At 45.0% G+C, this 12,296-nt stretch overlaps 1 protein-coding gene across 1 annotated transcript; it reads left to right on the top strand.

Moving 5' to 3' along the window:
- Nucleotides 1-138: 138 nt before the first annotated feature.
- On the top strand, nucleotides 139-2,851 carry LOC137915730 (histamine H3 receptor-like). Its single transcript, XM_068758849.1, has 3 exons — nucleotides 139-373; nucleotides 692-858; nucleotides 2,111-2,851. The coding sequence occupies exons 1-3, from the start codon at nucleotides 139-141 to the stop codon at nucleotides 2,849-2,851; spliced, it is 1,143 nt and encodes a 380-aa protein (XP_068614950.1).
- Nucleotides 2,852-12,296: the final 9,445 nt, after the last annotated feature.

Raw genomic sequence — 12,296 nt, 5'->3', positions numbered from 1 at the left:
TTGGTGCGTCGCTGCGCGCTCTCTTGCGACGCGCTTTTTTTTTTTTGGTGATATGAGGGTTGATGGATGCAAAACCCTTTCGCACCTGTTGCTTTTGTGGATTTAGCGGCTGAATCGATCAGCTCATGTATCAGGACCATGTCGGCGGAGGAAACTGATTCGAACTCCTCTCGTTACTCTTTCAGTAAAATCCAGAGCAGCTTCGCGTTTTCCGGACCCACGTCTGTCGTTTTGATGGTACTGATGGTGACTTTGGTCGCAGTGATAGTTTCTGGCAACGCGCTGGTCATTTTGGCTTTTAAAGTGGACAAGAGTTTGAGGAGACAGTGCAATTATTACTTCCTTAATTTGGCAATATCAGATTTTCTTGTAGGTGAGTGAGTCTTTCACTTTATTTCTTTTTAATTGAATTGTTTTTTTTTACAGACACTATAATAAGAGAACATAATTCAATGTCGCAGATGTTACTGTTTGTATGCGGATACATCTGATATTAAGTTTAATATAATATAATAATAATATTCATTCACTCATTATCATATATCACCTTATTTGTATTCTATTTATACACCTGCCTCTATGAATGGATATATCTGCTCACGTCATACAATATCTGAACGCTTTTAGAAGACGCTGACGTTTGCTGCGTATGACTTGGTGTGTGCTTCATTTCAACACCTGTTTGTTGCAGGTGCTTTCTGCATCCCGGTCTACATCCCTTACATCCTCACAGGCAGGTGGACTCTGGGCCGAGGGCTGTGCAAGCTGTGGCTGGTCACGGACTACCTGCTCTGTTCCGCATCCGTCTTCAACATCGTCCTCATCAGTTATGATCGCTTCCTGTCTGTGACAAGAGCCGTGAGTGAAACATCTTGCGCTTCGCATCAGTGCATTTCTGATCGACTCACATGCAGATGACTAATCCTGAAAGTCTAACGCTGTGTGAAGTTACTCTATGCATGCACTGGATATAGACTTTTAAATTGTAACGTTCAAATTTGGAGAGTCATTTCCACACATATATTCTTTGCTTGTTGTCTGTGGCAGTGGATACTGCGTGCATGTTGCTGTGACTGGTGAGTCTCCCGAGTCATTGGTAGTGCAGAGGCACTCCATTTTTCCCCAAATATGCCCATCTGCTGGAGGTTAATCATTCCTGACCTTTAAGGCTCAGTGCCATGCCTAATTATATCCACGGTGAAGATGAAAAAAGACACTTTTAGAATTTGGCAGAGACTGGGTGTCAGAAAACACACAGACAACAACTATAGTAATCATCATCCTTTATCAATAATTTATCCCTCGAGTCGAGATATAATTTATTTTTCTGAAACAAAGCCTCTACTTTGTGCATCTCTTGGAATTGATCTAACACGACCTCTGCTGCTGGTGTGACCATCTGACCTTCTTCTGGGTTTCTCTGCATGACCAATGGGGGGGGGGGGGGGGAGAGAGAGAGAGACTTTGATCGCAGAGATCCTCCGCTGCTGCGCAATGGTCCTCCCAGCCAGGAGAGCTCTATCATTTCAGAGACAGGCCACTGGCAGCAAATAAAGACAAAGGCTCGTCATGTGGCTGCTGAAAATGGGTTCCTTTTAAAAGAAAAGATGAAGTCAGGTTGAACTCTGACGTTTGACACAACAGCGCATTGACAGAAATACGAACTGGAGGGAAAATATAGCCATTTGCGCGCTTCTTGTTATTATACAGAGCAAACCACGACGAAACTCCAGGGAGGAATCTATAAGAATTTAAAAAGATAATTCCAAATGTCAGATCGGAATCATGCGCTAATATCCAGATTCATGATTGTCATGTAAAAATTGATGAGCTCGTCAGTGTCCCCGGGATTGGAGGGTCTCACGCGCCGTTTCACCGGACAGATATAGATATATGGTGGTTTAAATAAAATCATGGCAGCTGATTGAAAGCTTTCCTTCGTATTCAATGCGCCGCTGTGATTAATTCAAGGAGATCTTTGCTGGGTTTGAGGATGCTGCATGTCTTTCTATGAACGCAGCTTCCACCTTTGTTCTTTTGCGTAATTACGCAGTGATCACACTTCAAATGACATTAAACCCATATCGTGTCTCCTCATCTACCACCGCAGGTCAGTTACCGAGCCAGACAGAGCATGACGCACCGCGCCGTAATTAAGATGATCGCTGTCTGGGTGCTCGCCTTCATCCTGTACGGCCCGGCTATCATATTCTGGGATGTCGTGGTGGGCACGAGCCGCGTGCCAAAGGACGAGTGCTTCGCGGAGTTCTACTACTCTTGGTACTTCCTGCTGAGTGCCTCCATGCTGGAGTTCGTCTCCCCCTTCATCTCGGTGGCTTTCTTCAACCTCAGCATTTACCTCAACATACGGAGGAGAAGGCGCCGCAGCAGGGAGTCCCAGCTGCACCTCCAGCTGGGCGAACCGGCCTCCGCGCAGGGGGGGGAAGGGGTCCCTCTGGGGATAAAGCTGACTACCAGAGCCTCCATTCCCTCCAGCGTCTCCTCTCCCAGTTTGGGCAAAGTGCACCCCTCAACCCGCAGGGCCGCGCAGCCCAGCCGTCTGTCCAGGGACAGGAAAGTTGCAAAGTCCCTGTCCATCATCGTGTGCGTGTTTGCCATCTGCTGGGCGCCGTACACCCTGCTGATGATCATCCGCGCCGCCTGCAAAGGGCGGTGCATCCAGCGCCACTGGTACGAGGTCACCTTCTGGCTCCTGTGGCTCAACTCTGCCATTAACCCATTGTTGTACCCGCTTTGTCACAGCAGCTTCCGCAGAGCCTTCAGCAAGATCCTCTGCCCAAGGCGTCACACCACCCCCCCGCCATCATCTGTGCTTCGCTACTGCCAGTAACAAAGCAAATATACCCATGGCTAGATGGGGTTAAAACAATGTGCCAAAAACTAAGGCTGCATGTATCAGCAGATTAAGATCGACTCTCGCTTCACAATCTCACAGAGACCATAATAATACTAATTATAACAGTTTTGCTTCTCGGTGTTTGGTTGTATTTGTACTGCACAGTATATGAATAGTGTCATCAGCTGGAAGTCGGTTCACATCTAAACTGTGTATTGCATATTTATTATAGGGAGTGAACTTAAGTCACCTCTTTGATTAAATAGTATAAAAAGATGATTAACGTAATAGACATGCTATTAAACGTTTACCATGTTGAGAGGGTAAAATAGGCAGCTTGACAAATCCATGCAGAGATGATGCAACAATTACATCAACCAGTTGTGACTTCCATCCTGAATGTATCTTTGCATTCACAGAAAATTCAAATGAAACATGACTATATAGGGTTTATATTTATCCTCGACCTCAAAGTGAGTTTTCCTTCAGCTGAAGTGACACAGAGCGCTGTCACCTTCTGCTGTTTGGGTGTTTAGCAGCTGATATCGCAGAAAGGCGTTGATGAAACACGCCTATGAAGTGCCATTAAGCATTAATGTTTGTAAAATGGAATGTTTTATCCATAGTTCAATGGCGAATTCATAATGGATTGTATATTTACACTCAGTGAGTACATTCTTTGCACAGTTGTCATCTAAGTGTTGATTCACTGTACTAGAGTAAAGCAACGCAATCAACACTAAACATTTATTTTTTGACATTTATCACATATTGACTGATTATTAGCATTACATGTGATATACAGATTTGTTAGAGGGAACGGGTCTGTTTATAGCCTGTTTGCAATATCACCAGTACATGTATTTATACCTATCCGCCAATAGGTGTCACCATTCACCTGCGCAGCTTCTTGCACGCGCAATGCTGGAGTTGGAGCTTTGCGTCAGCTTTGGATGAAGACAGACTTTGAGACAGGCCACGGTCACATTTACTGTGTTCATTTATTGCTTCTAAATGCATGCGATATTTTTGTCCCGGAGGAACGTAAACCTTATAATCAAAGCTCTATTGAACTGGATCGATGTCTGTCTGTGAGTCTTTTAATTGTCGCCTATAGTGTTATGTGTACTTGCAGAATGTGAAAAGTCTATTCTGTACTTTAGCAAATGTTTCATATGTTACTGCATATTTATTTTCTATTTATTTTTTTGCTCGTGAAGCCTTATTACAGAAGGTCTATTACCGTAGCTTACAGGTTGTCCTCTTGTTTCGGAGTAAGGCTACTGCATAATGACGGCATAACAAGAATAACAACATCAACAACAACAATAATAATAACTACTTTTTGTACCTATTGTAAGTAAATACAAGTAAAATCTAATTTTGCAAATGAATTGAAATGCTTACTGATCTTTGTGCAAATCATAAAATAAATTATTTTAGTTCATGTTGCGACATGAAATGCTTTTGAAATGGCAAAATTGTGCCTTGTTGGTTCCGTCTTTAAACCTGATGGCAAACTGGGTCAGCTCCAAGTGGCTTTTGTTTGATGTGCAGATGAAATGCTGAGAGTGCAATACCCTTTTTATATTGTTCCCCAGTCTGGGCAGGTTTGATTTGATAGATTAAACGAGTTCTTTCCAGATGTATACTTATTAGACATGTAATTACGCCATCATGTTAGATAGTGGGGTTCTGTTTGCAGGTGCCTGGGTCCCACTGGGGACTCACATTGCTCACATTGGTGCTTTTGCTTGTGCGCACATCTGGCCCCCCCCCGGGTCAGGTGCTGGGAATAAGGCCACAGCTGCAGGGAACAGGCCTGTGCTCTCCCCTCAGCCCCTCTCTGCCCAAGGCATGGTGGTGTGTGTGTGTGTCGGGGTGAGATGGGGTACAGATACACACGTCTTGACCAGAGGGATGCAGGCACATTTCCCAAGGTGTGACAGAACAACATTCATCAGCAGAATAGCAAGCGCCGGTTTACTCCCTGTGTATCTAAATGCGACAGCGAGGAGCGCTTGCGCTGTGTGCAGTTAAGGGAGGACTACTGCTATTGATTTTGTTGATAGATTGAAATGTCATGGCCCGTGTGCCAAACTGACTGGCTAACAGATGGGGCCTGTATTGGGAATCGTGCCATCTTAAATTGGTCAAGGAGGGATGGAGGCATGCAAAATACAAATGAGGGTTTCAATTATGTGTGCACGCAAAGGTGCACGCATCCTTCAACTGCTAATTCTAGCAAGCGAATGTGGTTCTAGTGGGTGTGGACGTCTGTGTCTGTGACCCCCAAAGTAATGTATCTAAAAAGTTGTGAACCTAAAGAGAGTGCACCTGTGCTTCTTAAGTTTATAGAGTCCCATTAGCAATGATTCAGTCAGTGGGAAAGAGGAGATATATATAACTCCCCCATGAGAGACTTCTAATAGTCAAACTCTTTGAGCCCCCCCAGTCCTCAACACTTTGTAAAAAAATGACTTAATGCTCAAGCATCTTGTTTTGAAGCTGGGCAACACCTCAAACCTGCGTCGCAGATGAATGAGCTGAAGTTTTGGCTTTGGGCAGGCAACAGAAGACGACGGCGTTTTCACGTGCCAGTAGTCTTTGCCACACAACGATGACCAACACACCGCACTAACATCTGGAATTTAAAAGTGAACCGTCAGACAAGCGCGAATCACTTCAGTCTTTCTGCAGCGAGAGGTCAAAGCTGTGGCCTCCTCTGAAGTCGCTGTTCACATTCTCAGCGAATCAAATGTAAACCACAGTCAATAATTAATGAGAGACAAACTCCAAAAGAAAAACAAAATATTTTTTGCTTGTGCCCCCCCCCCCCTTCCGTTCTTCCCTCTGTCTTTTCCTGCCGTGTACTTCCTGACTGGAGCTTAAATAATTCCATTGGAATCCTCTTAGGATGAGTTCCCAGCACTTGGCAATTAAACAATTACATTTAATCAGCATGGGGCGACGCTTCAAGTCACCCTCATTTCAGACGTTGATTAAAAGCAATTCTGCAGTGGTTATTGCTGTCGACTTTGGAAACTATGTGGTTCACTCAGGTTTGCTGCATCTGGGGGGGTGGGGGGGTCAGGTTGGGATAGCAATATGGCAGGTTCAGTGGTGGTTGAGTGGTCTGGCTGTGGTGGGTAAAACAGTAATGACAGAACTCATAGCAGACCCTATATCGTCCCCTAAGACAGGGCGAGTTAGATTACTCAGAGACACTTCGACCCCACAGCAAAGAACAATAAGTAGAAGGGGGACATTAAGTTATGCATGTGGGAGCCCAGGTCCTGTGTGTGTGTAGGTGTGTGTGATGCTGAAGAGCCTTTTGTCTGAATGAAATGCACCTTGACATGTAGAGTTTCATCATGCCATGCAATAACATCTCCCTCTGTGATGGCCAAGAAGCTGGGAGACGGGTGCGCAGGAAAGGGAGGGGTCGGAGGGGAGGGGGGCACATTCGACATTACGCTCAATTGAAAGAGTGCAACGTGGCATAGCGCTGGAGCACGATCTAGTCCCGCCTGTGCAAAACAGATGAGTAGCGATTGATACTTGACCCCCTTCTCCTGAAACCCAGGTGCCCCCTGTTTCCTAAATGAATCGAGTGTTTAGTCTCAGCTGTAGATTCACAGTAACTAGACAATGCTAATGTTTATATGTTGAAGATAAAAGGCTTTAGCAGGAATCGAATGCCGCCTTTTTCTGGGTGCCGTTTTATAGAAGCACTAACAATAGTAATGACTTTCCTCTGGTAACTTCTTGCCTGTACAAATCTCAGGGGGGGCGGGCGGGATGCTACAAAAAGTGATAATTACATGAAATATACATAGAGAATAAAGGGAACATGTTTACATAACCAGGCCCATAAATATCTGACGGAGAAGACATTGTTCTCTGACTCCTTTTAAGCTGATCTCCCAGGGATGCCATTTTAATGACATGATGGTTTAAAGAGATGCTGCTCCATCTCGTCCCATATTTAATTAACTTTTGCATTTCTGACGCGGAGGAGAAACAGAATAAAGAATGCGTGATGGAGACAAACACACGATAGCGGGGAGACAATAGCAAATAGACGGGAAAACAGAGAAAAGAGGCGGGGGGGGGAACACGAGCGTAGACTTTTGTCATGCTATTGTGAGCTATTTACAATACAAGGGATGCAAAGGGGAAAAGAGGGGTGGTGGAGGGGTAAGAGCCCTTAAAATAAAAAAAAAGAGCGGGAATGAACTGGGAAAAAAGGAGGAGACGGAAGGTAGCGGGGAACCACCTTCTCTCATGGGGCTCCATTATGGAGCGGGTTTTCAGTTAATTACCAATGAGAAGAAAATGAACCTAAAACAGACATTATTTAATGAGCAATCTGGAAGTTAATGATTTGAATGAAATAACGCAACAACAATCCCTCTTCATCTTCTCCTTTGGCCCGGCGTGGGCAGATTTCTCACAACGAACGTGAGCGTTGCAGGACCACATGTTCATTAAATAAATAAATGGCAGATGCCCAGCGAAGAAGAAAGTCATTTCTCAGATGTGCATATTTCAGCTGATTGTAAAACATAAAACTAAAGTCATTAAACTGATGTTAGGATATAAAATACACTCAAGGCGTTTCGGCCACAGTTTCATGTTTTGGCACCTAAAAACAAAGGACCCAGAATGTGTTGTGCTCGCTTCCTTTTGCAGCCAGTGTGTGTGTTTCACTTTTACTGGATACGGTGTTGCTGCATTATTGATATTTCTTCTCCTCTTTTTTAGTCTCTTCCCTTGCGCTTGTATTTGTATCATCACGCCGGCCACACTGGCTGTGGAGCCTGGAGAGTCGTAGTGAATTTGACACCAGCTGGTTTATATTTTATTGCCTGGTGTTTAATACATGTTTGAAAACCCTGTTCCATCCCGTCCAAGAAAAAAACAAAAAAAAAGAATCTGGTGCCTTTATTTCTAACTTCAAGTGTTTGTCTTGGCGAGGCAGAGGGAGATGACTGGAGGGGTGTACTCACCTTCAGCCCTCGGCTCGGCAGGCAGAGGGCATCATTATGAGGGGCCGTATAGAAAGGAAGAGCGTGAATCTGTTTCTTATTTCTCTGTTTGTGTGTTAGCCTGGTTATAGATTCATGCCTTGTCCAGGGTGTGCCCTGCTGGGATAGGCCTAGCAGTCCCATGTGACCCTGAGCTGGGAAAGCGGCTTAAAATATGAATAGAGAAACAAATAATAATCCAACTGTGAATGATTACATTTTCTAAACTACTTTACACGCATTCTAGTTTTGTTCCTAGAGATGGAAGGGTCTAAAAGGGTTAAAAATAATATACACAGCTCCTTTTTACATTCGTAAGGAAATGCCCTTAAAGTAACTTTCCTCTGTGCAAGACAATTTAAGATATGGCCTTTTTACTGTTTTATTGCCATTCTTACTCCTAAAACCACCGCAGAATAAGAATGTGTCCAAAAGGACATACACAAAAGACAAATAAACCGCATTTGTCCTCGATCCATAGACGCTGCGGCGGTTCTGCATTCTGAGGTTAAGGCGTCCATTTTGCTGACACAGTTCTAAAGTGAAAAGATGGCTCGGGCTGTGGAGTGCCGGTGTGAGAGATTGGGTTACCCACAGACACTCCCAGTGGATCTCCCAGCCAAATGGATCTGGATCTCATGCTTGGGCGCACATATTGAATGCCATAAGAGGTCTCTGCGGTCTCCTTCAGTGGGAGCAATGCACGGCTAACAATGTGGAGTTTTCACCAAACTAAATTTTGCACCAAAGATGAGTTACGGCAAGGGGGGGGGGACGGGGGGGGGACACGAAGGACGAAGGCTGGATGCACACTTACATTGCGTTGTGACTTCTAGGTTAGCGATACACAACGCAGGTTCAGCAGGTCCTCGGGAAGTCAGACAGTCTGCGCCTCTTTTCCTTTAGAGGAAACTTCCTGAAACTTCCTGAAGAGGAAGAAGAGTGTTCCCACTTACTCCCAAACATCTGGCGTGACCGTCCGCTCCCGCCGAAGAGCTGGCCAGCCTCCGATCGCAGAACTTGCATTGAGTTGATGTTCCGATGACGACACCTGAGAGGATGAGCCTGGCTGGGTTCGCTCAGAAAATGCCATCCATTCTGCTCCTTTCTGATGGAAGAACTTACTTGGGGGGGGGGGGGGGGGGGGGCGTGTAATTATATTGCTTTAAATGAGCCCTTGAGAAAGCCCCTGCCAAAGCGCCCACAATGTCTCACACTTGGGCGACTGTCAGAGCGATTGGGTATGCACTCATATGTGTAGCTGCATGCATGTGTGTGTGTGCGTGCGCGTGTGTATTGCTGCTTAGGCTGGCGTTAAAAGGGAGGCCGCAGTGCTTCTGATACGCCTCACAAGTGAATTTAATTAAATCATAAATATGAGCTGGAGGCCGCCACCCAATTTAATGTAATGGATGATGTGGGCCAGTCCATCTCTGGCAAAGCAAAGTTCTGGACCCGTTCTAATGCCCTTGAAGCTTATTAAAAGTGCCTGGCACAGGGAGATGCTAGCAAAGTTGTTTAATGGATGCCCAGCTTGCATTCAGAATGACAGTTAACGTTGGACCGTACCATCGCTGACTTGGAGGGGAAAGGCCCCGTATGCGTTCTTCAACCGATTCATGTTAAAAGTAATGTAATAAAAGCTAATCTGAGCCAACGACATGCACATTTGATTGAAACAAGTAAAATTTAATAAGAACCTGATTTACTTTAAAATCATTATCAGAGACAAATTGGCATCTCTATAGTAACACCCACAGGGAATTCATTTATGTTTTCATACACACTGTGCAGAATGGATGAAACAAGTACATGCAGCAATATTCTTGCATATTTGAAATATACACAGATAAGTGATATTTATAAGTGTAATAAAACACAGTATCTGCCATCATTTGCTCCTTGCAGTTTAACCCAGTTACAGTGAGATGATCTGCAGGGCTGAGGCATTTTAAAACAAAACCGAAGGCTTCGACAAATGTTGCGCTGCTCTCGTGTCACCGCTGATGAATCATTTGTGTGGACGGACAGATGTTGTTGCACGGGATTTGTCCCGTTCCACAATGGCAGAAGGATCTCTTCCTCAGTCTCTCGGAGCGCTGGAGGCTCCCTAAATAGACCGAGCACAAGGGTGTGCAGAATGGGGACCGCACAGGGTGATGGGTAATGGAGTCATTAATAACACAGACCTCCCTGAAGATGCTCAGATGTTTGTTAGCGAGGGAGAAAAATAGGACCCAATTTGATGCACAGAAGAAAAGAAAAAAAAAGCGGTGTAAGCTTTTGATGATTGTGTTTCTGCCGTCATTGATCTTGTCTGATGGGTTAATTGGTCGTGTGTGTGCCCCCCCCCCCCCCCCCCCCACCCGGTATCCATTATGCACACACCTGCACACAAACAGAACAATGACGAGACAGTGAAGCCATGTTCTCATACAGTATTTAATATTTCCATCACATGTGCAACACAAAAAAACCCGAGGTCTGCCAAATACAGAACTCCATATTTGTACAATACATTTGAATAACATCAGTTAAATGTCCTTTTCGCTGCAGGAGGTGGTGATTTCCTGTAAACTGTGTACGAACAATTCTCAATCAAAATGTCAAAACATTAAAAGTTTTATACAAAAGTGCATCTCAGGTTCAATGAATGCAAAACATTTACATGACAGAATAGTTGTAAAGTTTTGTGTGGCGCCGCAGTGGCTTCCAGCTTGAGCAGAGAGCAATGGGACAGCCGCAAAGCGACAAGAGAGGGGTACTCGGGCACTCTCCAGGAGAGCCAGGGATGGAGTTCAACTACGGTTTAACCCCGAGACGGACTGAAAGTGTATTCAGGCATCATCGTAACCCCCCTCCCCCACCCCCAAAAAAATTTAATGGATTAATTCCAACACTGCAAGAGGAAAAAAAGAAAGCTAAATATAAAGACAAAAATATTCCAGTAATCTCCAGGCTTCAACGAGCAGTAAACATTAACAACAGAAATGTACAGGTTGAGTCAGTGGGCCGGAGACCCCCCCCCCCCACGCTCTGAGAGCCACATGGGAGCTTCACGCCTCTGTTCACGAGCCAACCAGAGGAACTAGCCTTTTCCAAATCTGTGTCACTGAGTTTGCATGTATCAGCATCCTGTCCTGTTTTTCTGTTCTCTGTCGCTTGTTTCTTCCCCCCCCCCCCCATCCCCCCACCACCCCTCATCTGAACTCCAGCAGAGGCGGTGCAGAACAGTCTCACACACAACCGTTCTCCTCGGGCGACCGTGTTTGCCACGGACGCGCGAGAACCCAGCTTACGTGGGCGAAGCGAGCTCTTCTAAATAATGATTGACCATGTCAGGGTACGGCCTGATGCGCCGCGCCGTAGGAGCCGCGCTGATGAAAAGAGTCCTCCTGACAACACTTGCCGGCTCCTACAGCTTGCCGCGCTCCCAGCGGCGCCCCGTTTCTCCTTCACACAGCTGGTGGGGTCCCCATCTGCTCTGATTGACATTGTCATTGATTGATCTTTGTTCCCTCTTGTTCATGGACAAACATTTCAAACTGTACATTGGCAAATACTGTATAAGATTTTTGCGATATAGCTGTAGTAGGTAAGCAACACACGAAGAAGTCTATGTACAAAGAAGTTGGCTTTCCTTTCATTCTGAGATAATGGTTAGTGAAGAACGGAGAGGCGTTCTTTTATGCGCTCTCCCCCTGTTTCTTTTATTTTTCTTTGCTTTGCTTTTTTCGTTCTGTGGCACGGTTCCTTGTGGTGTGACTGAATTGAAAGCTCATTGCAAGCCGGTCAGTGGGGAAACTGCACTGACAGTAATTGGCGGTTAGGCATTATTCTCCGCGTCATGTGATCCTTGTTCTCGCTGATCTTTGCCACGTTAGCTGCTGTGCTGAGTCAACGTGTGGTTCTGCAAAGACACACACACACACACAAAAAAAAGCGGGGGAAACATTATGATCACATACAACAAACATCATTTTCTTTTTCCTTTATTTAAAAGGGTATTGGAGAAATCACTCATCTTCCAATACGAAGGACACCGAAGCGCCACGCCTTGAAATTCAATTCGCAATCATCGTCTTTTGTTTATCCTAAGAATGAACTTCGTCAGTTTTAGAAAAGAAATGAGCTTTTCAGCTTCAAACACGTCAAATATTTGTGCTGATCGAGAGCAATCGGCTTTGGATTATTTCCAAAGCTTTACTAATTTTCAAAGACGGGACCACAGAGACAACGTTCCTTAGAAATACTTCCGAACCAACCAAAAAGCTAATCACCGCTAACAAAATCCACGAGGGTGGACTGACATGTCTGATGGAACTTTGCTTATCCGGCATCAAACGCATTAAATATTCTGCAACAATACAGCGCAGGAAACAAAAGTCGAGAAACACTTTAGTTGCAGG

The sequence above is a fragment of the Brachionichthys hirsutus genome, unplaced genomic scaffold, assembly GCF_040956055.1.
Source record: "Brachionichthys hirsutus isolate HB-005 unplaced genomic scaffold, CSIRO-AGI_Bhir_v1 contig_289, whole genome shotgun sequence".
In the NCBI taxonomy this organism is placed as follows: domain Eukaryota; kingdom Metazoa; phylum Chordata; class Actinopteri; order Lophiiformes; family Brachionichthyidae; genus Brachionichthys; species Brachionichthys hirsutus.
The sequence above is the reverse complement of the archived record's forward strand: the minus strand, read 5'-3'. Positions and strand labels throughout refer to the sequence as shown.

Bases quoted from the DNA above. Each gene is read 5' to 3' on its own strand.
- LOC137915730 (XM_068758849.1), top strand. From the start codon at position 139: ATGTCGGCGGAGGAAACTGATTCGAACTCCTCTCGTTACTCTTTCAGT. The intron at 374-691 runs GTGAGTGAGTCT...TGTTTGTTGCAG, and splicing joins AATATCAGATTTTCTTGTAG to GTGCTTTCTGCATCCCGGTC. The intron at 859-2,110 runs GTGAGTGAAACA...CTACCACCGCAG, and splicing joins TCCTGTCTGTGACAAGAGCC to GTCAGTTACCGAGCCAGACA.